This window comes from Pogona vitticeps, chromosome 2 (genome assembly GCF_051106095.1).
Source record: "Pogona vitticeps strain Pit_001003342236 chromosome 2, PviZW2.1, whole genome shotgun sequence".
Lineage (NCBI taxonomy): Eukaryota > Metazoa > Chordata > Lepidosauria > Squamata > Agamidae > Pogona > Pogona vitticeps.
This window is the reverse complement of record NC_135784.1, coordinates 134,650,323-134,675,474: the sequence shown is the minus strand read 5'-3', so window position 1 is coordinate 134,675,474 and position 25,152 is coordinate 134,650,323. Positions and strand designations below refer to the sequence as shown.

Here is a 25,152-nt window from a genome sequence, read left to right as displayed (position 1 = left end):
ATAAACTTAGTTCAGTTACAAAGTATGTGTATATAAGACCCTGTCTAATTTTCGGGGAAACACAGTACCTACTGGGCAAAATCCTGCTGGTGTCATTCTGCCAACATAAATTGGATCTGGAAATAATTAAGTAAAATGAATAGAAAGCTTCATTTTGCCCTGTTTCCAAAGCTGCCTCAGGCTCCCTTTAGCTCTGGAGAGTCTCAAGATCGGGGGGGGGGGGGGGAGACTTTAAGAGCCAAAAATCACTGCCATTGGGATTGAGACTACCACAATCAATCCAGTGGCAATTTCTGGTTATTAAGGCTCTGTTACCCCATCCTGAGGCTTCCAAATGTTTCTCCAGGACAATAGGGAGACCTAGACAGCCTGGGAACCTGAAAGGGCAATAGGAAGCCTTCAATTCTTTTTAATTATTTCTGGTGCCCAGATTCAGCTTATGCTGGCTGCAGTATGCCAACAGGATTCTGCCCTCTAAGCTATGATATTCAGGTAGCAAATGACAAGGCATTATTTCTTCCCATATCTTAAGCTTTAAAAACATTTACAAACACCCCAAGCTACATGGAATAAGCATCTTAAACACCATTTTCCCTTTTTCTTCCCATCCAAAACGCTTCTAAGCCGTTTATTAGTGGCTTTGTGATCACTTACAATGCATGTTGGAAATGATGCTGGCTTCAGCTCTTGGCAATGTCATCTGGGGAACACTCTGAAATGCAAACGGATTGCTTGGGAGGCCCATGCGCAGCTGTTCAAGCTGCTTCCTCTGCTGAGTCAAACTCAGTCGCTCCTGGCCCAGCCCAGTGAGAGAAACAGAAACATCTCAGTAGAATGTTGCATGGCACCTTTTCCTCGCAAAGTATTACTCAGTGGTGAACTCAGTTTAAAAAACTGCCACATGCCTCCACATTACCAGATAAAGTGAGTGTCCTATCATGTGCCAGCTTAAGAAGAGTTTGTGCATCCAATTACAAACAAGTGTCAGCTGTATGATCAGGAGTATTTTTAAATCAGATGCTCCTTATAGGCCATGTCCCTTCTTAGAAAATCACAATTTGGCCGCCATCATCCATCCCTTTTGTAACCTCAAGGCTTGGCTACTGGAATGCATCTAGCTGCAACGTGAGCTTCAGTGTCTTCCTGAAGAGTGTTTTGAAACTTCAGCTATTGCAGAGTGCTGTGGCCTAAGTACTGGAGACAGTAGGAAGGTAGCACTTTAGCTAACTGGTTCTTACCTGTGCCCAGGCTGCCTATTAATTATCAAGCCCAGTTCAAGGCACTGATGCTGACAGGACTGGCCCAAGGTTCCTGTTGGAGGTGAAGGATAAGCTGGCACGCCACCCCATTCCCTTTCCGCATACAGACATGAACTGGACGGGGACACGAATTGTGCTTCAGTATGGATGACGAGACAGTGTCCCCCACTGTATGTAAAAGAAGGGAAGGAGAGTGGCTGGCAAGCTCAGAGGAATGGGTAAGGACTGCTGCTGTCGCTCATCAGCAATGCTGCCTAGGGTGATTGCCTCACACTGCCTAAAGACAGATCAGGCCCTACTTCTTAATCATTAAAATCCTCCATCCTTCATGTTGATATTTTTAATCTATAAATTTATTGACTGTAATGTTGTATAGTGAATGTAAAATGGCTGATGTAGTCTGAGCCTTGTACAAAGTGGATTCAGGTATGTATCAAGGTTGAAGACTTCATATTGTGCAGCTCGTGTAAAATGGTTATGTCATGTACAATGATGTAATGTATATTGAGATTGGTCCCAAGATGTATAAAAGACATGTGTTAAGGGGACAAGTTATCTGCTGCAAGTCAGATAATTTATTCTGTATCATGTAAAATGCTGCCAGCTTCATATCTGAATCTAAGATGGTGTTCTTATGTATATTTGTAAACAGACTCTGCTGAATTTTACTCTAAAGAGTTATGGTGTCATTGCAACTATATTTCCTAACTCTGCTTAAATCCAGAAACATAACAAATTCTCAACACTACATATAGTATTTGCATCCAGCATGCATGTAACCTGAATGTGTTGCAGCCATTCAACACTTAATTTTGTCTCATACTATTCTTTTCTCTCTTAACCAGTTTATCTACAGACTGTATTTAAGAAAACAAAGTTATGTTCATGCATATATTCAAAATGAATAAAAGAAAAACTGGACTCAGGGGTATCACAAAATGCAGAGACATTGAGTTTAAAGAGTTAGGCATGGGATTAAAAAGAATAGGACACGTATAGAAATCTCATGTTTTGGCATGCTGTTGTCCATCTTAAGCAAATGTGATATGGCAGGCTAAATTTTTATAATCAGCTTATTCAGATTCTGAGAATGACTAGTGGCACAAGGAAAAGAAAATCATTTCAAACCTTCAGAGAAATTACCTGGTGCAGACGTTCCTCTTGCTGCTTGAGCTGTTCCATCTGCTGCTGCAAATGATGCAGTTTTGCCTGATGTTCGGATTCTACCCTTCTTGCCTCCAGGAGGGCCTTCTCCCCTTCCTCATACTTTTGGGAGGACAGCTGTTTAATAGTGAAAGAAAGAATCAGGAGTTGATCTGGATTAGAGCCCTAGAATCCCATTCCTGCATCATGGATCACACTGACATAGTAAGTCAAGAAGCAAGTGTTTTAAAAGTACATACACAGCACTCCCCATCACTGTTGAATGTAGTAAAATGGATTTCACCCACTGATATTAAAGGCAAGGACATCCTTGTTTCCTACCTTCTGGAGCTATATTATTGTCTAGTTTAAATGCCATAATCTTCCTTTCACAACACCATACTTTATTAGACTGCCTTCAGCAGCCAAATCTAACGGTTGGCTCCATAGGCTACCTCAATTTCCTTCCTGTAGTGCCTTTCTAACCACAAACAGAGTATATGTGTAAAGAGGGAAAGGTGAGCTTTTTACCTTGCTCATGCTGTTGATTTCAGCTGTTCTCTGTCTGATGTGCAGAGCTGCTGTGCAGACTTTTTCCTTTTCCAGTCTTAGCTCCTGCTTCTCCTGCTCCAGAACTTCCCGATCTCTAGCCAATTGCTCCTCCTTGGATCTTAACTCACTGGCTTTGATTTTCAGTTCTGCTTGTTCCTAGTTAAAATAGTTCCAGATATTTCCTGTGTTTTACTTCTAGCTTTGTATTGTCTCTAAGAAAAGATTCTTTAGTTGATTTTGGCAAGGAAAAAAGGGGGAGGAGACAGGCAAAATACTGTAGCACTTTAAAGATTCAATTCTTTAATTTCAATGCTTCCCCGGTTCCTGCGTGCAGAAACCATTCCTCTATCTGTGATTAACTGACAATGTCCATCACCTGAATTCATGACAAGGAATTGCTAGAAAACTTCCAACAGGACTTCAACATTTTTTATCCTTCCATCCACCTAAGCCTAGACCAGTCCATACTAATACAACTTTCTGGATACTATGATGAACTGCACAATAGACATATCAATACTATACTATACTGGAAACTCAATGACTGTAACATGTACTTATATGTATCACACTTCCACCCAGTGCATAGCATGAAGTCCACTGTCCACAGCCAAACTCTCTGGTGGTGTAACTGAATTTGCTAAGGAAAGACACTCAAAACTCATGGAGTCAGAGCAGGCAATTCTTATCTACTCAGTGTGAAGAAAAAAGAAAATTGAAAAAGCCAGACTGGCACCCAGAAATAACGTGTTACAAAACAGACTCAACAGAGAGGAAACCAGAATGCCACTTACAACTCCTGAGACCACAAAGATATATTATCAGGGACCTCCAATCCATTCTGGACAACGTATCTCCCCTCAGGCATCAGGAGGACATTCCGTACATACCTACAGACAACCTCCCCAACTTACACAAACACTAACCACACAATCGGCAACACAATATGGAGCTTGAGACAGAAACAAGACACTATCACAAATCTGGATGTCAGTTGTGCTCCTGTTTTAACACTGGTAACTCCATCAAAGGTCCCAGTAATGCCAGCGACAAATCAAGGGTCTATTTATTTGTTCATCCAATTTATGCCATCTCCTGCCAGCACTGCCACTCTTTCAATATAAGACAAACAGGAGAATCTCTGTACAATAGGATAAAGAGATTAGAATCTGGCACCAGGAACGGCAACACAGAGAAACCAGTTTCAGAACACGAGGATTCTCTGCTATGAATCTCAAAGTGACTACTGTAGAAAAAAGGAATTGTAAAAGGAGACATGAAAGGGAGACAGCAGGAATCAGGTACACAAACAAGTTCTGGTGCACCTCTAAGGGCCTCAATAGAGAACAAGGCTTCTTAGCACACTACATATATTAATACGCCAGCTTCAGACACCAAACACTGTCCCAGAAACACTTCTTCGCATTCCTGTAACAGCCGAGTCCACCACACTGGTCACGACCTGCCAACTGAAGCAATTAACATCTTGATAATCCCATTCCTGTGTTAATGAAATCTTGTCACTTTGTTTATTATTGTATCCTGGCCTGTTCAGAGAGATATCTATAGACCACACAGAAATGGATTCTGATCCACAAAAGATCACACTGAAATAAAACTGTTAGCATTTAAAGTGTTAAAGTATTTTTGTCTTCTTTTCCCTTTCTTTTTTGCCAACATCCTAAAACAGACTAACATGGCTACTTCTTTGGAAATTAGTTACTTTTGTGTTTTATGCCTATATTATATCTACATAACATTATATAATGTGTATGTATATGGGATACATTTAATGTCTATAAGATACAGTGGTGCCTCGCTTAGCGAGTGCACCGTATAGCGATGTTTCCGTATAGCGATCCCTTTTTCGGGATCGCTATACGGAAACATACCCGATCTTCGCAATGGGGAAAACCCGCATTGCGAAGATCGGGTATTGCGGCGGCCATTTTGGAGCCGCCGAACAGCTGCCGGCAGCCGGAAATGGCTGCCGGCAGCCGTTTTCACGCCCTGCCCTCGCTTAGCGAGGGTGCGAAAATGGCTGCCAGCAAGGGGAATCCTCGCTGAACAGGTAAGTAAGCAAGGTATTGGAACGCATTAAACTTCAATATGTTTTCCCTACCCGTTTAGCGACGATTCCACATAGCGAGGGTTAATCCGGAACGGATTAACCTCGCTATGCGGGGCACCACTGTATTTTTCTTCATGATCTCTCTAAGCATGGAAGTGGAATAATAAAGCAGAAGTAATCTCATAGTACTAGCAGTTGTGGTTACCAATTTTGGGGTGGCACTTTTGTGACAACCAAAAACTCCCATCACAATTTTTTTTTTTAAAAGGGAAACTTGTACCTCCAGAAGCTCCTCGAGGGCACAAATCTGCTCTCAGCAAGGAGCACACATCTTGTTTCAGGCTCCAAACTCATTCTTTATAAATTGGAAGGCACCCTCTAGTCACCTGGAAGTGGTGCACAGTGAGGCTCTCAGCAGATCCCAGATAGTGGAAAAGGCTGCCAGAGGCAATCCGTCCCTGCTTTAACCCATCTATGCAATGACATTTTAAAATTAATTTGTAAGGGCAGGGCTCTACACACTACTGCTTTATTACCCTTTAAGATTTTCCCATCATTCCTTTTTTTCCCTTCAAAAATTCCAAAGCTGATCTCTGGCACTTAAATGAAGTTCCAGTATTAAGTTTCTTCAGATTAACCCCACTTTACCTTAGCGAGGCCCATGATGGCCCCTTCTCGTTGAGAGTCAATCTGCAGGGCCCGATCAACCTCCCGCTCTGTGCGCTCTTTCATTAGCCTCTCCTGCGTGCGAAGCTCTGACCACTCTGCAGCCAGTTTATGACGCTCCGCAGCACATTTCTGCATGACCGATTTCTGCTCCTCTAGCAAAGAATTCTGAGAGCAAAGGACATGAGAAGGCCAGATTTATTCATTTAGCATACAGTGGTGCCTCGCTAGACAGTTACCCCACATGATAGTTTTTTTGCTAGACATTGGCTTTTTGCGATCATTACAGTGATTCGCAAAACAGTGATTCCTATGGGGGAATTTCGCTGGATGTTTGGTCCCTGCTTTGCAAACCAATTTTCGCTAGACAACGATTTTGACAGCTCCCTCCGCGCTCACAAACAGGTGTTTTCGGGACCTAAGTTTCGCAAGACAGCGATTTAAACAGCTGATCAGAGGTTCGTAAAGCGGCTTTCCTATGGCCAGTCTTCGCTAGACAACGACATTTCTTCCCCAATGGAATGCATTAAACAGGTTTCAATGCATTCCAATGGGGAAATGCTTTTCACTAGACAATGATTTCACTAAACAGCGATTTCAGTGGAACGGATTATCATTGTCTAGTGAGGCACCACTGTATTCCTATATTGCCCATTAACAAACTGTCTTACAGGCTAAAGCCTAAAATCACAAAGCATAAGAATGTAATGGCTAAAATGCTATTAGTTATGCCTGCTGACATTAAAGAAATTGGCATAAATCTTGGCAATGAATTGCTGCAAGTTAAGAGGCTCATGTACACATCTGCTGCACAACATCAGATACTTAATCTTGTAACTTGAGGTCACTTACTCCCTTCTCCTTTTTTCTTTTCTTTGCTATTCCATCTTGGTAATCCTCTCTTTAAATTAATTGTTTTAAATTGAAATTGTAATTGTAATTTTATGATTTTATATATTTTTATACTGTTCTGTTTTATTTTGTAAACCGCCCCGAGTAGACATGGTCTAGAGGGGTGGGGTAAAAATCAAATAAATAAATAAATAAAAGATTTACACCAATTTTGTTATGCCAGTGTAAAAATGCAATTGTATTTTTGCCAGTAAAACATAACAGAAAAACCTAAAAAACTGCAAACAAAACTGAATAAAACCCAACGCAAATTAAAATAAATGAAAAACAAGTATCAGTTGTAATTACTCAGAACACTAAACGAAAGTAAATTAGACTGGTTTCTCTTACACAAGCTGCTTAGCTAAAATGCAATTTGAAAAAATAGATGTAATTTTGTGCTGCATGACTGCATGCCTTGTAGTTTCCATTACAGTCACCTCTGTTGGAAAAAAATAACAAAATATGTTTTCGTTTCCTCTTGGGAATGATATTTGTGTGTTTCCAAACTGTCTTTGCTGCTATGGAAGAAAGTTTATTTAAAAGGCACACCCAACATCACATGAGCGGAGAGATCATTCCTTCTCATCTGCCAACTCTGAAATGGATCTTGAGGAGGTGCAACGAAGTGCCAAGGAAAGTTAGAGTCACACTCCCTCTCTTTGCTGTCATTGGGAGGAGTCAGCTGAGCATAACCCTTCAAAGTTATTTATAGGAATCAAATCTGAAGGAAGCAGTGCTTTTCTTGCTGCCATTATAGCACATTCATCAGCAGTAATGGAGGCAGAGTGAGAGTGCAAGAATAGCCCAGAGGGAACATGTGTTGTCCAGCCTCGCTATAAAGCAACATTTATGGAGAAAAAAGTATACGGAAATACAAGAGATATTCCCCTCTAGCCCGAATCACCACATCTACACAGAGCGTGACATGTTTTCAATTAAATCAGCTCTCACTTTACCATGTGCTGACAACAAACATTTATTCAGATAACACGACCACTTTCTAACCTTTGCTCTCTCTAATTCTGCCCTCTCCATAGCCAGCTGCTGAGTCATGACCCTTCTCTGTTCTTCTAGAGAGTGTTGCAAAGACTCAGCTTTGGATTGCTCAGTTGTTATCCTCCAGCGTTCCTAGAAAGACACAAGTCTGATGAACAAAAAATAATAATATTTATTCCAATTCCCACATGCCTGTTGGCACAGAGATGTGCCATAAGGGGTTTCCGTTCTAGCATGACCGCACCTGCTCTAGAAGGCGAGTCTGTTCATTTAGCCTGGCCTCCATTTTAGAGATGACCTCTTGGAGCCGAGCTCGTTCATCCTCCATGTCTCTCTGCTGCTGGGCCAGACGTTCTTGCAGAACTTATAGATAGAGATGAACAGAGGAAAGAATGATCAATTCTTTGTAGCAATTAATGGCACCTTTTTCTTTGGTATGAATCAAAATGTGAATCAAGACTGCTAGGCTTGCTAATTACTGTTTGCCTATGCATCTCTCCTGATGTCAAAGGCGAGAATGTTGTTGTGAAGAACAAGGTTAGCCTTGCAAACAATCTCCCCCCACCCCCAGGCTGCCTCTTCCATGCCCAGGCGTAGTGTGGGTTGCCAGCACCCAGGGCAAGGCACGTATTGCACTCTCTGCTGCCACCACTTTCCACAGTGCCCCCTCCTCCTTCCCCGATAGGAGTGCCTCTAATGCTCCCAGCTTGGACCACATGGCTCCAGCCGCCCAGCAGCAGCTGCTACAACCCCTCCATTGGCCCTGGGAAGGAGGGGGGTCTGATGGAGGCTACCTTGACTGGGCGGTCTACTCCCATTCATCACTCAGTGTTGGGCTTGTGCTAGGCTGGAGGTGGCCGGCTCCCCCTGCCCGCCAGATAGCCATGGTAGGCACGGGGACTGCAGCGGGAGGGAGGGAGAGAGGATGGACTCATAGTCAATTAGCCAGTCAAGTAGCTGATCCCTATCTTTCTTGCTTGAGTTATGCCATCTTGGTAATATGCTGCTTAGAAATAAGTGTTAAAACTATGTTTTAGATGATTTTATATTGTTTATATTGTTGTGCTTTTATTCATGTAAGCCGTCCCGAGTAGACGTTGTCTAGAGGGGCGGGGTATTAAGTCTAATAAATAAATAGATAGATAGATAGATAGATAGATAGATAGATAGATAGAGAGAGAGAGAGAGAGAGAGAGAGAGAGAGAGAGAGAGAGAGAGAGAGAGAGAGAGAGAGAGAGAGAGAGATAGATAGATAGATAGATAGATAGATAGATAGATAGATAGATAGATAGATAGATAGAGCTGCCTGGGCCAGTCCAGCAGCAAGACGGATCACATGGAGCATGAAAGGGTGGCAGTTTTGTGCCCTCTAAAAATTTGAGTGGCCGCAGGACAGTCTGTCACAGGGGGCAAAATGATGCCAGACTGTCCTTGTGTACAGAGTTTTTCACAAGAGGATTCTAGCATAAGAAATTTATCATTATTCTCAGAGGAGGTGAACTGCAAACCTGGGCCATAATTTGACTGCTAGCCTTAATTCTAGACACAATAAATCAACTGCTAAACAGTGAATCAACACTCTTGCAATTCCCACTGATTCAAAGGGTCAACTCTCATTGGGACTACCAATTTGATTCAGACCATGGTTTGCTCTGTGAACCCTCATGTCTTGCTTGTGTGTTTGTCTGTGCCAGTCTGGTAGTAAAATTAGACCACTGGTTTAACAAGCTACAGAAAATTACAGCAACTGTGGGTTATATCTAGTTTTAGCCATAAACATAGTAGATTTATTTTAATCAATGACTGGAACTGAATTGTTGTCCATATAAGGTTTCCATAACATGCTGCGGCTAATTGTGTCAAATTGAAAAGAAACTGGTGCTCATTTCAGTTGTGTAATTAAGCACAAGACCAGATATGCAATGAAGACACGTAATGATACCTCAAATCAATTAGCCACATGAATCTTATGAAAAAAGCTATAGGATTTTGGCCAACAGGACTTAAGTTAGAACTCTTTCAAAATAGAAAGATGCTTCCTGAGATTACAACCAAAGGCATCTAATTCATCTGAGATTGTAACTAGAGGCATCCAATCAAATTAATCTTTTCTTCTCTTTTCTGTAACAGAAAAAGAGAGAAGAAACAGTGGGAAAGCAAGGAAGAGTTGCTGGTTGAAATTGATGTCTGTGAATGAATCAATGTGATTGCATGAACAACGTCTTATTTGGGAGAACCCTTAGATATGGGTTAACTTAAGCCATTAATTTTAGTACCCTAAGTAGGACTACAGCTGGAGCAGTGAGAGAGGAACACTGGCGATACACGCATTGGGTAGCCGCTTCCCTTTCTGAAGACACAGAGCTTGTGATGAATTCTTAGCCCAGCTAGTACTACCTCTTATTCACTCTTGCCTGAGGACCCATTTGACATGGCTGGAGTATACCTTTCAGCTCAAAGAACATCTGTTGCTTTCAGTTTTCCACAACACTTGACACTGTCCCATGATCTTTGATTTTGAGTCAATAAACAGAATCTCTTTAGAAAATCTAAACACTGTGGGCATACACTCTGCTCTGTCACAATTATGCCAGGAATGTGCATTGTCCATCAGGTCTCTAAGACAACTGCTAGAGGAAGCACAGTGAGTCTGCATAACGCCATCCTAGAACTACTGTATATCCCTCTCAACCATGCTGCCACAGATATGTACAAGAGGAAAGCGTGGCCACTGGCTTAGGATTTTTCCTCCTTCAGGCAGTGGATAAACTATATACAGTCCAGTTCTGGCTGCAAAAATATGGATCAGCCACTTGGCTGTTCAACCTTTTTTTTTTTTTTTTTTTTTGGTATTTTACCGATCTATTGAGGCAGATACAGGGCAGCATGGAAGAAAAAAATGTATATTACTAATAAACTAAGTTAAAGCACCTTAAAGCATGAGCAAGTTCTGGAGAAAGTTGTATTTTGTGTCCCAAGTGTCAAAGAAACATGTACCCCGTAATTGTTCATTCCGCTGTCGAGCCCCAATCTCAAGTCCTTGATGTGTGGTGTGGTGAGTGGCCTCTACTTTATTGGCGAGATCATTCAGGCTGCTGGAGAACTTCTCCATCTGGTCGATGATACCATTCAAAGACCTGCAAAATGCAAAGAGTGCACCGTGTTGTCTCCCTTTGGCTTTTTCTGCTAAAAGCTTAAAAGTAGAGATGGGGGTATTCATATACGACTATCCCCCACAGGTGGAAATAATGAGGGTCTGGCCCCATGGGGCTGGATTGTCCACTCATCATTCCGCCATGGATGCGCGCTCGACAGAGCCTTCCTATCGCGCTGTTGTCCTCAGTAGATTAGCCATTCTGCGACCTGGCAGAGAGGCTTGTCATCCCGCCTCCTGCCAGGAGTGGCTAATCCAGTGTGGACAACTGCGTGATAGGAAGGCTCCGTTGAGTATGTATCCGCGGCAGAATTGTGAGTGGACAGTCTGCCCCATGGGGACAGACACTCGTTATTTCCACCTGCGGGGGGATATTCATATTCAAATACGAACACCCCTATCTCTAAAAGTCTCAGGTTTTGCTATTATGTGGAATTCATACATATGTTAGTCAGGGAAGTGAAGGAAGTCTCCAACCTCTACCTAAACCCCACCCCACTTAATTCCACAGGTATCAACTGTTACCTGGTGTAAGAGGTGGCACTGGTCACAGCATCAATCTCCTGAGCCTTCAGCTGTTTTAGCCGTTGCAACTGCTCCTCATGGTCTTTGCGCATTTCTAGGATGGACATCCTGCAGGTACAAATAGGAAAAGACCTCACACAATTCACACATCCTTACTCATAAACTGAAATAAAATAAGTGGGTCCTTGGATATTTCTGTGTACATATTGCACACTTTGTGATCACACAGATATCTTGGCCTTATGTAGAAGGAATAAAAATTCAAGGAAAGGTAACTGGTTAGCATGTCTGACCTTCACTTCCAAAAAAATAAAAATAAAAATAAAAATCATCCATTGAAAGTCCATTTAATTCCCCCCCCCCCAATCTCTCCCTTGGCTCCTACTTACCGCTGAAGCTCCCGCAGCCGATCAATCTCCTTCACCCTTTCCTGCTCCAGCTCTGTGAGTTGGCGCTGGTGTTGAGCCAGCATCTCTGATTTGGCTTGCTCCACACTCTGGCAGCGAGACAGGTATTGCTCTGTCAACTCCTGATTCTCTTGCTGTATACGCTCCTCACGCTGGCGGTATGACTCCTCAATCACCTTCACACGGTTCCTGTCCCCAGAAAATCCCATGCAAGTCCCTATGGTTATTTGGCCTGAAATAACAATAAGGACTCTCCTGCAAGTAGAACTGATAACAGCACGTTCTAATGCAGGTCTACTGACTAGGACACAGGCGAGAGAAAGAGCTGCTAGTATCTGAAGGAATAAATTCCCTTGTTAAGTCTGCTTATGAATAAACTTCTCATTTTCTGTTTTATGCTGCTGCTGCTGATATGGATCTTCATGGATCTTCTCCAGTCAGCTAAGTCTTTTTCTCTCTCTCTCTCTCTTCTTTTCTTATTCTATCCCATCTTGGTACTCCTTTCTTAAATTAATTGTCTTAATATTGCAATTGTATTTATATATTTTTATATTGATTTATTTTATGTTGTAAGCTGCCCCAAGTAGACATGGTCTAGAGGGGCGGGGTATAAATTTAATAAATAAAATAAATAAAATAAATAATGCTCTACTGCAATTGTGTGTGCCTTCAGAATCATCATTACCTGTGAGCGTTCTCAATGATTTCCAGATCCTCCTGATGACGTTGCTGCAGACTTTCCAGCAACATTTTTTGTTGATTCTTCTCCAGCTCCAGCCGCCTTACCTGAATGTAGTTAAAAACTTAGTATTTATGAAGTGTTTTTTAAAAAGCTTTACTTTAAAATATGTCAAAAGGTCAGCCACAATTTAGCATAAAATGTGGACAGTGCAGAACAATAATCAGATCATGCTAGGTTCTTGCAGTAGTCTTGTAACCACATATCATTCCAACATTTTATGGAAAAGCTCTCAGTGTACATCTCAGAAAGGCAACATGGGCCAAGGGGACATGTTATAACCCCAACACTCCTCATAGGTTGCAACACAGCTGGAAATGGCTGGACATAGCCCAAAAATTAATTAATTACATCAATTACCCACCCACTCACCCCACATCTGGCTACAGGGACCACTCTGGGCAGTTTACAAAAGATAAAACAATAACATCATTAAATAATAAAAATGTTAATATCACAATAATATAAAAAATAAACAATAAACATGTACTAATTGTTAAAGATAAACTAAAATACAGCAGAAAAACATTTAATAAAAGCATTCAATATGACAGGATAAATGGCTTAAAAGCTGGAAGTGGCTCTGGAAGATGAATATTTTGGACGGTCTGTCTAAAGAGGAGCAATAAACAAAACTAAGTGTTCAGATGGCCAGCTCCATTTTGATTTTGAAGGTTTTGTGGGAAGGATTCTGGAAGCTCTCAAGAGCAGAAAACTCAAAATTTTGATCCTCTCCAGAGTTTTTAGAATTTATTTTGTGTTGTGGTTTGTGGGATAGCCTGGGAAGATGCAACAATGTTCTTGAGGGTCCGCATCACACTTTGCTCAGCCCAGCTAAGATATCAGTCCTATTCTGAAGTAGCACTCATGCATGGATTCCTCGCTTGAAGAAGGCCTTGTGCACTAAGCACTAGCTTTGCTGTTTTTCAGATCAGATCAGCTTGCCCCAGCCAAACAGGCACATGCTCATCATGGACAATTGCAGGGAGGCAGTCTGCACAAGTACCGTGCTTCTTTCATAACAAGACTAATCTCCGTGCTGGGTCTAGGTCAGGAAGCTTAGGAGACTACACGGAAAACCCAAGGATTTGACAAACATTTCTGAAAAAATGTGATTAAGAAATTATGACTTCCATGCCTTCACCCATATCCACACACTGAGGCCTTCCAAGACACAGCTGGTCCAAGGCTACAAAACCAAAACTGAAAGAATAACCAGTTTTATTTGGCGCAATCATACAAAGAACACAGCCCACTTCTGCAATCCATGGAAGCCTTGTTCCAGAAGGCTTTTAACTGAAATAATATCAGCTGTGGGTCTGATGGCGATTTTTAGAATATACATTTTAATTGCATTTTAATTATTTTGCCCTTTTATTTTGCCTTTTTAATGTATTTTAAATGCTGTAAGCCGCCCAGAGACCTTCGGGTAGTGTGGGCAACATCTAAGTAAAAAATAAAATTAAATAAATAAAATTAAATAAATAAATAAATAAATAAATAAATAAATAAATAAAGTTTGTGTGTTAGCTTGTTGCTATTGCTACAACAGATTAACAGGGCTACCCTTTCACCAAGGAATTTTCACAATCCAAGCACATTTATGAAAGTAGAATGGGGTTTTCATTGTTCTGTGGAGTTGTCCTTTTCAGGGTCCCGGTTAGCCAGCCAAGCCTTCTTGTAGGTTACTTTACCCCACTGCATTTCTCCCTCAGGTTCCTTAAACATAACAGTAAGAATTTTGTGCTCACTGAACATACTTACATCTTATTAGCCTGTTTTTGTATCTATCTCCTTGAGTTTTTCTCCCTGAAAAACGTTTATACCTCTGAAAATTTGGCTTTCTGCAAATTACTAATACTTTCCTCTTCTGTGTGAATGGTGCTGTACTGGCTGCATAAAGGTTCCCTTTAAGAAAGGAATTTGCAATTTAAAATACAGAATAGCCCTTTTATTAAAAGAAACTTAGGTAGAGCTATTTTTGTCTCACCCTCTAACGATAAAGAGAACTATCTCAACTATTAATACAATTGCCTTACCTGGCCTTCCAGCGCAGTGATATGGGTCTGGGCAATTAGCAGTTCTGCCTGGTAACCAGCCAGGCTCTCTCGCAGCTGCACTTGCACTTCTGCCAGTCTTTTTTCATACTCAGCAGTACTTGGTGAACTCACCAGATGGGGTTCAGAAGGTAGAAGCTGGGCAAATAAATGAATGGGGAGGCAGTGGGAGAGATATACATGAAAAGCATTTCTTGCATAGAAAGCATAATCCAAAGATTAGAAAAAATGGCAAGATGAGTGTGGAGTAAGCTTAGTAAGAAATCATATAGGTAAAAGCAGTAACAATATAAATTGCTCTCTACCACATTCTGTACTTTACCCCTTACCTTGTTTCAAATCCCCTTCCTACGATCTTCCCAGACCCAGTGGAAAATGAATAAAAATATTTTAAAAATAGAACAAAAAGAAAGCATGATCCAAAAAAGAACAGGGGTGTTTTCACAAATCAAGTGACAGATATGCAATAGTCTTCAACCTATCCATACTGTGTACTGGAATTGTAGTTGACAGTAAAGGGGAGAGCCACTTTAAAACTTGACAGACACTCTAACCAACCCTGCTCTATTGTTTCATTTATACAGGTAGAGAAATTCAAATTAATCTAGAGATGTACATAAATTCAAATGAAGTTCCAGCAGCTGCTTGGTGTATGAGCAAGTTAGGTTCAACAGACCTTTTGGGATATGACATTCACTTAGGCCACTTGCTGCTTCTATAGAGCTCCTCATATCAGTTAATTGTCAACCCCAGCCCCCAATTAACCATGCAAAACGTTCCAGGAAGCTTTCTTGTATTTCAATAGGGCCTTATTTGTAATTGATTTTACTTACACATGCAATTTTAATTTTGCAATTCTGTTGTATGACTACATCAATATAGTATACCTAATAAATAAATGAAACAGGGCAAGTTGTTGGAGAGATACTCCTGTTGTAGAAACACATAATTAGAGACAGAAAGGGTTTTCTCTTTTGGCAAGCCCTCCACATACAGATAACTGTCATAGATTCAACAAGAAAACTCTTTTCTAGGAAGTTTATCTAAGGAATATAGCTCAACATATTTGCTGATACTTCAAAACTGGGAATTGTGCAAGTGCTAAAAACTCAGGTAGGTTAAATCCGAGATTGCTTAACAATATTATGTGAAACCCGTAATTTATTGTAGATGCTGGGAGAACACACACAGAGAATGTTCCAAGTCTGGGAGGTTCACACCTGCTTCTAAGTCAAAACACTGGTTATTAGACTGAACAGCCTTCCCTGTGAATCCATACACAAGGGTAAGGGAACGTGTTTTAAACTTTACATTAATTTCTAGAGACATACAGTGGTGCCCCGCATGTTGACGATAATTCGTTCCAAGAAAATCGCTGTTTAGCAAAATCATTGTCATGCGAAAAGCGTTTCCCAATTGGAATGCATTGAAGCCCGTTTAATGCGTTCCAATGGGGAAAATACCTCGTTGTCCAGCAAAGATTGCCCATAGGGAAGGCATTTTGCGAGCGCCAATCATCTGTAAAAATGGCTGTCCTGCAAAGCATGGGTCCGGAAAACACAGGGCAGCCATTTTGCGAAGCCGACGATCAGCTGTAGAAATCGTTGTCTTGCGAACAAACAGTCCATGAAGCACAGACCTAATCAACATCCAGCGAAAATTGCCCATTGAAATCAGTTTTGCGAATCGCTATAGCGATCGCAGAACCTTATCGTTATACAGATTCGTTGTTTAGTGGGGTCATCGTCTAGTGAGGTACCACTGTACATGTACTTATAAAACAAACTTATTTATCCTTCCCACTTCTCTTCTGCATATAAAAATAAAATCCCCACTTGATGCTTACCTGGAGATGTTTAGGAATCCTTGGGATGTCTTGCTGTCCTTGCAAAACTGCTGCTGCTGGAAATCCAAAATATGTTGCTATCAGGTGTAGCAATGTACAACGATAACCTCTCTCCCATTTTCATTTCAGAAAATAGTTTTACAGTTTTATAGTTATGCCTCCATGGCAAAAATGCAGCAGAATAGCTGTCAAGTGTACTTTGCCCTAAACTGCCCGTCAAACCTAAACAGACAGGAGGTTAGGCAAGTTTATCTTGCTTTTGGGGTTCTTTTTACAGCCATTGTTGCAAATGCATCAGAATAGGAAGGGAGCAAACAGGAGAAGAGGAGGAAGAAAGGGCCAGTAATCCTCAGTCAGTTCTCTCCAGTCTATATAGGGTGAAGTGCAGCCTCAAAAATGTTCCTTCTATACCAGTTTCACAAGTGTGGAAAAAGTGATCTGCAGACACATTAACACTGAGCATGTGGGCAGCTCTACTATTAAGCAAAGTGTGGCAGCTGTCCTGGAAAACGAACGACAGCAAGAGCAGTTAGCACTCTTACACCCCACACTCCATCTCTGAAGGCCAGGCTGTCATGTGCATTTCATTCTGCTGCATTTGTTAGACCTGAAATGTTCCTACCATTTGTTATAGTAACAAGGAAAATGATTGTTAAGCAGTTTCTTTTGAAAACAACTTTGCATGATAGATTGACTCAAACCTTGTTGCTTAGTGTAGTAAGTTAGCCCATTGAATCATCTGGGATTTGCTGAGTCAACTCCTCAAGTTCTATGGATTCAAGTGGGTTTACTCTAGTTGCAACATACTACACTAAACAAGATTTCAGCCGTGTTTTCTTATAGTTAAATAATAATGAATGACAGTGATACTTAGAAAGTGTTCATTCCTGTAGTACTTCAACTTTGAACCTCACTTGTGTCTCCATAGGGAGTCCCTTTCCTGGAATCAGATGGAAAAGCAGGCGTAGTCTTTTCCTGAGATTTTAACCGAGGCACAGGAGATCTGTCATAAGCACAGAAAGCACAATGTTTCTAATTAGATGGGCATTCAGTTAACAGCCTATTATTCAGGAATATGCACCGACAATCTTATTAAGATTACAATTTACTTTGGAACATATACTGAAAATAATTTAGGCAACAAACATGGATTCCCCCAGGAAAGAGCAAAACTCCATCATTGGCTGTGGAAAAGGTCTGCAGGCTGTTAAGGGAATCTAGCCTGCAAAGCCTTCCAGTTGCAGGCACCGCAGCCTCTATTGCTCTTGCTGTTCCGCTCTCAGCTGCCCTTCCACTTTCATACACTGAAGTCAATCACCTTGGCAGATGCATCTTACTAGTGGATGAAACTTCCTATAATGAGATCACATTATTTTTCACCAAAAGATTCCAAAAGATCTCCTGTATGGAGAATTAATGCATGGAAATCACCCCAGAGGGAGACCACAGCTGCAATACAAGGATATCTGCAAGCAGGATCTGAAAGCCTTAGGAATGGACCTCAACAGATGGGAAACCCTGATGTCTGAGCGTTCAGCCTGGAGGCAGGCAGTGCACCTTGGCATCTCCCAATTTGAAGAGACCCTTGTCTGGCAGGCCGAGGCAAAGAGGCAGTCCTGAAACCAGCAAAACCAGGGAGCTGGACAAGGGACAGACTGTATTTGTCTTCAATGTGGAAGGGATTGTCACTCTCGAATTGGCCTTCTCAGCCACACTAGATGCTGTTCCAAGACCCCCATACACAGCACGTTACCATAGTCTCTTGAGACTGAAGGATGCCTACTATCTATTTTTCACCACACAAGTCAGACACAAAACTGACATTTGTCTTAGAAGAGGCAGTTGTGTCAGTCTGTGCTAGCATATCAGGCAAAAGAAAATAAAAATAAAAAAGACAAAAATGTTGTGGCACCTTAAAGACTAACTGCTATATTTGAATGTGAGCTTTCACAGACAAATCCATGTCCTCAAACTCTTCCTTTAAGATGCTACAACATTTTTGTCTTCTTTATTTCATTTTGTGTGTATGCTTGCCTGATAAGACAACATTTGTTTTCGAAAATGCAGTGTCTGTTAGCTGAGGCTGTCATCTCATTCTAACAAATTTATTTTTATTTATTTTGTATAATTTCTAGGCTGCCTTTCTCCTGATGAGGGGACTCAAGGCGGCTCATGAAGATGATACAAGTAAATTCACATCAAAAGCAATTAAACTATAATAATAATTAAAATACATTAAAAAATTAAAACATTTAGAACTTAATTGCAGGATGAACATACAAGCAAGAAGAACTGCCCAGAGTGGCCTTGGCTGCCAGATGGATGTTGAATGAATGAATGAATGAATGAATAACTTTAAAAGCAGACTTATTTAGCTAGAAATTGGCACCCACGGAATCAGCTATGATTATTAAAATAATAATAATTAATGATAGGGCTGGACTTGACAGAAACTTATAGCACAAAAAAGCATTGGTGGATTAGATCACAGGCCCATCAGGTCTAGCATTCGGTTTCTCACAGTGGTTGACAAAATGCATATAGAAAAGCCATAAGCAAATTCTTACTCAGGTTCTTCTAACATGGCAGGTTTATCCACTTGGACAAGTGACTGCTTGTGTCTTTGTGCAGATGTGGCATGCTGACTGTGAAAACAAACACAAAAACACAAAATGAATGTATTTTATTTGTTTCAAAGATTTATACTTTTAAAATTTATATATAAGCTGTCATTTACATCAGTGGTCCCCAATTTTTTGGGACTGTGGACTGGTTGGGAGGCAGGCTCCGAGCATGGGGGGCATGGGCACCCCTGAGCTTGAGGTGGGGGGTGTTGTGCTCACCACGCGGGAGCGCAATGCCCCCTGCGTAAGCACGACATGCCCACCATGTGGGCAGGGGGCCAGAGATCTGTTTCCATGGCCCAGTTCCGGCAAGCCCATGGACTGGCACTGGGCCGTGGACTGGGGGTTGTGGACCCCTGATTTACAGCTAATTATCAAAAGATAGTACACACCTGATTTTAAAACCACAGATGTAAGAATATCTAATTGACACAATTGTACAAAGACAGGGAGAGAATACTGCCCTTGGCATCTGCCTGCAAGCTTTCAAGGGCCAGCAATGTATGCAACACTAAAACTGCTTTTCTTGTGCACTGGGATCTGTGCACCAAAACATGTTCTACATATTAAATAATATACAAAATATAATTGACAAACAGCAGCAGGCTGAATAAAGGTTTGCCATTCACCAAGTCTGAAAACCATTAAGTGCAGAAATAGAAAAAGGTTTGGTCTTACAAGGTAAGAGTAATGGAATCTGCCTCCACTCCATCTGAGGGCCCAGGTCTCTTCTCCGTCACCTTCTCCTGTATTTGTGATTTCTTCTGCGTTAAGACATTACTGAGCCAGCTGTCACCATCATCATCATTGGGTTCAGGCTTCTGTGCTGCTGCTTCAGGAACTGGCCTGGGTCTGGAAGGGAACTGGCTGGTAAGAGTAGGGTATTCGCTCTCTGAAGGTAAAAGTGGCACTTCCACTGTGGCTCCTCTTGTGCTGCTCTTCCTGGAGTCCTTTGGCGGAGATGAAGGAGGCAAGTCAAAATCTTCATCTTTCAGTCCCAGCCAATCAGCCCCAACTTTGCTGCGTACTGGGCTGGAAGAAGCTGGAGTGGAAGGCTTCGATCTCTGGTCTGTTTTGAGCTCACTGAGGTTCTCTGAGGAAAACCTAAAACAGAAAAATAATCAGGAGAGCTAAATTTTACCAAAAGCCTTGCAGGAGAAAAGGTTACATTTTGTGATTAATGCAGTTATCGTTACCTGACAGATTGTCTTCTTGACTGCCGTCCTTCTGGAGTTGAGGCCACGGTGGGTTGGTAGCCTCCAAAAGTGAATTCATCCCCTAGACTGTCTTCCTTCTCTGTATAGAAACAACATTCTCAACAATTAAGCTGACAAAATACACAAGGGAGAATTAACTCCTGGCCAGCAAGAGAGAGGAACCTGGGACTGGCTTCTGGTCCTCTCATCCATGACCACTGACGGTGCTGGCTAAAGCTTACAGGAGCTGGAGTCCACCATAATGTGAAGCACGCTACCCCTGCTTTAGAAACTCTAAAATATACAATCAAATTTATTCTGCAGCCAAAGGCCCAATAAGAAACTCTAAAATGAATTCAAAAGAGACAAAAAGATCTAAGGGGTAGACAGAATATACAGTGGTGCCCCACTTGATGACGATAATGCGTTCCAGCAAAATCGCTGTACAGCGAAATCATCGTCAAGCGGAAAAAAACCATTGGAATGCATTGAAAACCGGTCAATGCATTCCAATGGGGGAAATATCTGCTCATGCAGCAAAGATCCCCCATAGGGTGGCCATTTTCGATCCCTGTCTTGCGAAGAATCAGTCTGGAAAACAGCAGGGAGCCGTTCTGCGAACCGCTGATCAGCTGTTTTTAATTGTCGTCAAGCGAAAAAAACGGTTCCCGAAGCAGGGACCGAATCATCGTTAAAAGAAAAATGCCCTTTGGATTCATCATTTATAGCGATCGCAAAAAAGGCATCGTAAAGTGATTTCATCGTCAAGCAGGTTCATTGTCAAGCGGGGCACCACTGTATGTGCAAATTATAAGCCATCATTGTTTAAAGAAGAATTTCTTACAGAAACATAGAATGCCAGGGACTGAAATGATGGTGCTGAAGTTGAATAGCTGGAGCATACAGCTGACACACGAGGTTCCAGCATTCAATCTCTGGCATCTCCAGGTTGGACTGTTAAATACTTCTGCTCAAAATTACAGAGCTCTATTGCCAGTCAGTGTAGAAAACAAGGGCCTAAATGACTTAAAGGGAAAGGGAAAGGTTCCCCTTGACATTTAGTCCAGTTGTGTCTGACTCTAGGGGGCGGCGCTCATGCTCGTTTCCAAGCCGTAGAGCCAGCGTTTGTCCATAGAGTTTCCGTGGTCAGCGTGACTAGAACATGGGACGTCGTCACCTTCCCATCAAGGTGGTACCTATTTATCTACTCACATTTTTACATGCTTTCGAACTGCTAGGCTAGCAGTGAGTGGTGCAGCAGGACAGCAGGGAAGCACTCAAGTTTTTAACTGAGCACTGCATAAAAGACTATCAAATGGGGGCATGCATTGGGTGTGTGTCACCTTTTGTTTTATTCACAGGCACTATATAACACATGACTAGGAAGTTCTTTCAACTGCATTCCATATGGTAATTGCAAGAGCTAATCAAGGGATGAATTCCTTTTTCCGGGTGGCAAATTACTGAGCACCAAGAAAATGTGATAACCCTGTAAAAGATGTTAGTTTCAGGTTTGGGGAAAACACTTTAATATTTTTCCAAAACAAGCAAAGTTAAATATTTTGTGTGTAGTCACCGATGTATAGGCAAGAAACACCAAACAAGCATATCAGGACATATCATCCATATCTTTTCAAGCAGTTTCACGTGTCCCAAATTCGAGTTGAGGGTATTCGTATCTCTTCAGAGGCAAGCAAAAAGGACTCCTCAGAAAACAGTATGTATGGAAGAAACAAGAATAATAATGGAAGACTCATTCCTATCACACTTGCCTGCTTGCTTTTCATTTTTCTTATCCAGTTTCAATTCCTTGTGTTCTCCTATGCTTGGTCGCTCCAGAAGTTTTTTTGCTGTTCCTCGTCCCAGCAATTCATCTAACATAGACCGGGCAGGGCGAGGTTCCCCACTGTCAAAGAGAAATACATATTTGGTCTCATCAACCAACCCATATTACATATACAGTAGGAACAACATTTTGGCTTTTTTTGGCACCCATAGCTTGCTTCAATTCTAGCCTTCAGAATTCTCAGAAATATCATGAAGACACATAGGCTTTTTCTGTTATAAAAATCAGAAAAATAATCCTGTGTATTATTTATTTATTTATTAAATTTATACCCCGCCCATCTAGACAGAAGTCTGTTCTGTGCGGTTATTAGATGAAAAGCCTATCTGGTAGACCATCTAATTTCCTGTTCAGACCAGTCAAACACCTAAGGAAAACCCATTATTTGCGTGTCCATTTCCCCAGTTAGATGTCTAATTTTTTGCCTTCCAGGCTACAAATCCCGTTATCCCCATTCCTGCCCAATGCACAGAACCTGGAATGACTTTTTACTATAATTAGCAAGAGCAACTGCAGAAATCAAAATTACATCTTGTAATTTGCAACAAATGGCAGGCCTGACATTTGACCATTATACATTCCTTGAGTCCCATTACTGCTCTGGTTCTTGAGTGCCTAGGGAGTTTCAACTATCCTACAGGTCATTCCTGCTCTAACATAAGGGAAACTAAATGAGTGCATATAATGCAAAGTGTAACATAAATTCCATTTCCTCTTTTGCATAACCAATAATGTTATTACTTCGCTTCTGACTAAAAGAATTTCACGGCTCACTGCATTTTATTGAACAGAGGTGTCTTACTCTTCACACTTTCTGCCAGATTTCTGTTCTGCTCTGGGGTTTTCACCAAACCCCAGAGCATCCATGAGATCATCCCCATCATCCTCAAATGTTAGCTCCTTTTTCTGGTCAGGGGCCACAGCTGATGCAGATGTAGGCATAGATGTTCCTGAGCAATCAAATTGAAAAGATTTGTTATGATACGTTTCAATTTTACAGCTTCCCCCACCCCTGATGTTAACATCAACCTATTCATTCAGAAAATGCTTACATTAACTGTGATTAATGAGTCTTCTTCATAACTTTTATGCAAAAAGAGTTAATGTTTTCTTGCTTCTACTCTCTTTTCTCTAGAATTACCATCCTTACCCTCTCATATTTCAGCAATATAATTAACAAACTGAAATCTAAGTGTTTTCAGACATTTCAATTTGTGGAGCCTTAAACTTGCAAACAAACATAATAAAATGCAATTACAGCACCAGGCAGTCCAGTGCGGGCTTGCAAGACAACTGAGGTTTTCTGGATTACTTAACCTTTCATAAATGGACAGGCAAAGTTCAGTCTTGGGGCTACGTGTGCGCCATCAGACTGCCAAACCTTTCCCCACCAAAAAAGGGGAAGTGTTGCTCCTGAAAGCTTCCAGGAATAAGAACTTACCTTTTAAACGGGTTGCAATCCTTTCCACATGAGAAGTGCACTTTCAGTTTCATTTCTCCACTTTTGCTAGTTTATGGAACCTGAGCTTTATGGAGCCAGAAAGGTGGCCTCTAGATTAGTTGAAATGACCTATCTATGCTTTAAGGTCCTGCATACCTTATTACTGCCTATTCTGCTGGAATGGGGGATTACAGATGAAATATTGCTTCAATAATCAACTATGGTTTTTATTACTGCACCCAACCTTCATCCTTCTGTACCAAGATAGTACTAAAGCTTACACAAGGGTTTTACTAAAGAGGAAAATTTGCTTATGAAAAAAAAATGATAAATGGTTATAGCCATTGAAAAGGGCAGAGACACATTATATTGCATTGTAAAAGTGCTGCATTATTTTAGCTCTACTTCCAGCTAACTGTAGAAAGCCACTGCTTCCACAGTGTTAAATGATCTATTGTGAAATATATTTTCTAAGCTTCCAAATGTAAAATCTGCCCAATACAAATCTTTCATTTAACAGTGTAACTAAACATATGTCCAGTTAAACATATCTACCAGATAAGCCGAATACAGACAAAATGTGAGGATGACAGGACCTTGGAAGCTCCTGTTGTATGTCAACCCAGGACCTACGGTGCTAGAGACCCAGATCCTGATCCAGATGGGCGCCGTAAAGGGGCCTCAGAGTCTTAAAAGCACAGCAGAGCATCCTCACTCCACTTGGGAAACCAGGATCCAAACAGAGGCCTTGGTAATGATATCAACCTTCGGGATAGTGGCATGCAACCTGGGGGAAAGAGCACCTACTGTCCATCTCTGGGGGATGACAGATATAAAAGCCACCCTCTCGCCACCAGAGACAGAACACAAGAGGGAGCCAGAGAGACAGGTGGCAGGTTGCCAAACAGAGCTGCCTGAGGAACACGAATTCTGGGGAAGATGCCAAGAGTGTTCCTGAACCTCCTAAAAACAACAGCAACCAAGCTCAAGGGTTCAAGGGGAGCCAGACAAATACCCAAGAGGCCTGATGGGCTGAGGAGTCCCCAGAGGAAGAGTCAGAACCCCCAGGGGAGTGGAAAGAAATAAAGAAGATCCCTGGATGGAAGGTCTTTGTCCAGTTCTAGCTCCCCAAGCCAGGACTGGTGGGGCTCATACAAAGTAACTCTATAATAATAAAGAGATTGATTGCAGAAGCAGGAATTTGATTTAGACTCAAAATTAATAGCTGATGTCCTAACCCCCTCAACATTCTTCTGGGAAGTTAATCATACAATGCATAGTTTAATGCACATATCTGAACATTTCTGTTCATTTAACACACAACTGTCACAGTGGCTTGCACCAAATATTAAAAAATTGGCAGAATCCTACTACTTTTGCCCAGTAGTGTAAATCCAGTGATATAAATCTTGGCGGTCAATTTAATGCTAGTTAAGACGTCAGTGTTTGTCTATCTTGTCATGCACTAGCTACATAACATGGCACAGGATAAAGTAATACAAGCTCTGATGTCTTCCTTGGTGGCAATCTACTGCTGAAATTTACACCATTGGTCTTGTGTCAATGTACATAAGTTATAATACAGTTCTGGCCAATATAAATTACCAGCTACATAAATAACAATTCTAAAACATAGCAAACTGGTGCCAATACGAACCAACTATCATCTCTTCTCATGACATACACCTTACTGTGCTTTAATATAATATGTGTTGAGCACCATATTCAAGTGTTGT

General features: G+C 41.4%; 1 protein-coding gene across 6 annotated transcripts in view; it reads right to left on the bottom strand.

Moving 5' to 3' along the window:
- FBF1 (Fas binding factor 1) overlaps window positions 1–25,152 on the bottom strand; it is a 36,290-nt gene that overhangs the window by 2,069 nt on the left and 9,069 nt on the right. The window contains exons 11-28 of one of the 6 annotated variants that reach the window (XM_072990513.2): window positions 22,778–22,925; window positions 21,902–22,035; window positions 20,130–20,229; window positions 19,612–20,037; window positions 18,877–18,954; window positions 17,224–17,312; window positions 16,310–16,365; window positions 14,446–14,601; window positions 12,353–12,453; window positions 11,650–11,856; window positions 11,261–11,368; window positions 10,579–10,718; window positions 7,826–7,944; window positions 7,591–7,713; window positions 5,674–5,859; window positions 2,934–3,110; window positions 2,403–2,540; window positions 655–793 (exon numbers count right to left, since the gene is read on the bottom strand). In XM_072990513.2, the coding sequence (XP_072846614.2) occupies window positions 655–793; window positions 2,403–2,540; window positions 2,934–3,110; window positions 5,674–5,859; window positions 7,591–7,713; window positions 7,826–7,944; window positions 10,579–10,718; window positions 11,261–11,368; window positions 11,650–11,856; window positions 12,353–12,453; window positions 14,446–14,601; window positions 16,310–16,365; window positions 17,224–17,312; window positions 18,877–18,954; window positions 19,612–20,037; window positions 20,130–20,229; window positions 21,902–22,035; window positions 22,778–22,925 (2,625 nt within the window). Of the gene's footprint in view, window positions 1–654; window positions 794–1,260; window positions 1,428–2,402; window positions 2,541–2,933; window positions 3,111–5,673; window positions 5,860–7,590; window positions 7,714–7,825; window positions 7,945–10,578; window positions 10,719–11,260; window positions 11,369–11,649; window positions 11,857–12,352; window positions 12,454–14,445; window positions 14,602–16,309; window positions 16,366–17,223; window positions 17,313–18,876; window positions 18,955–19,611; window positions 20,038–20,129; window positions 20,230–21,901; window positions 22,036–22,777; window positions 22,926–25,152 lie in introns of those variants that run through there. The other 5 variants (XM_072990515.2, XM_072990514.2, XM_078386013.1 and 2 more) reach the window with 5 other exon arrangements.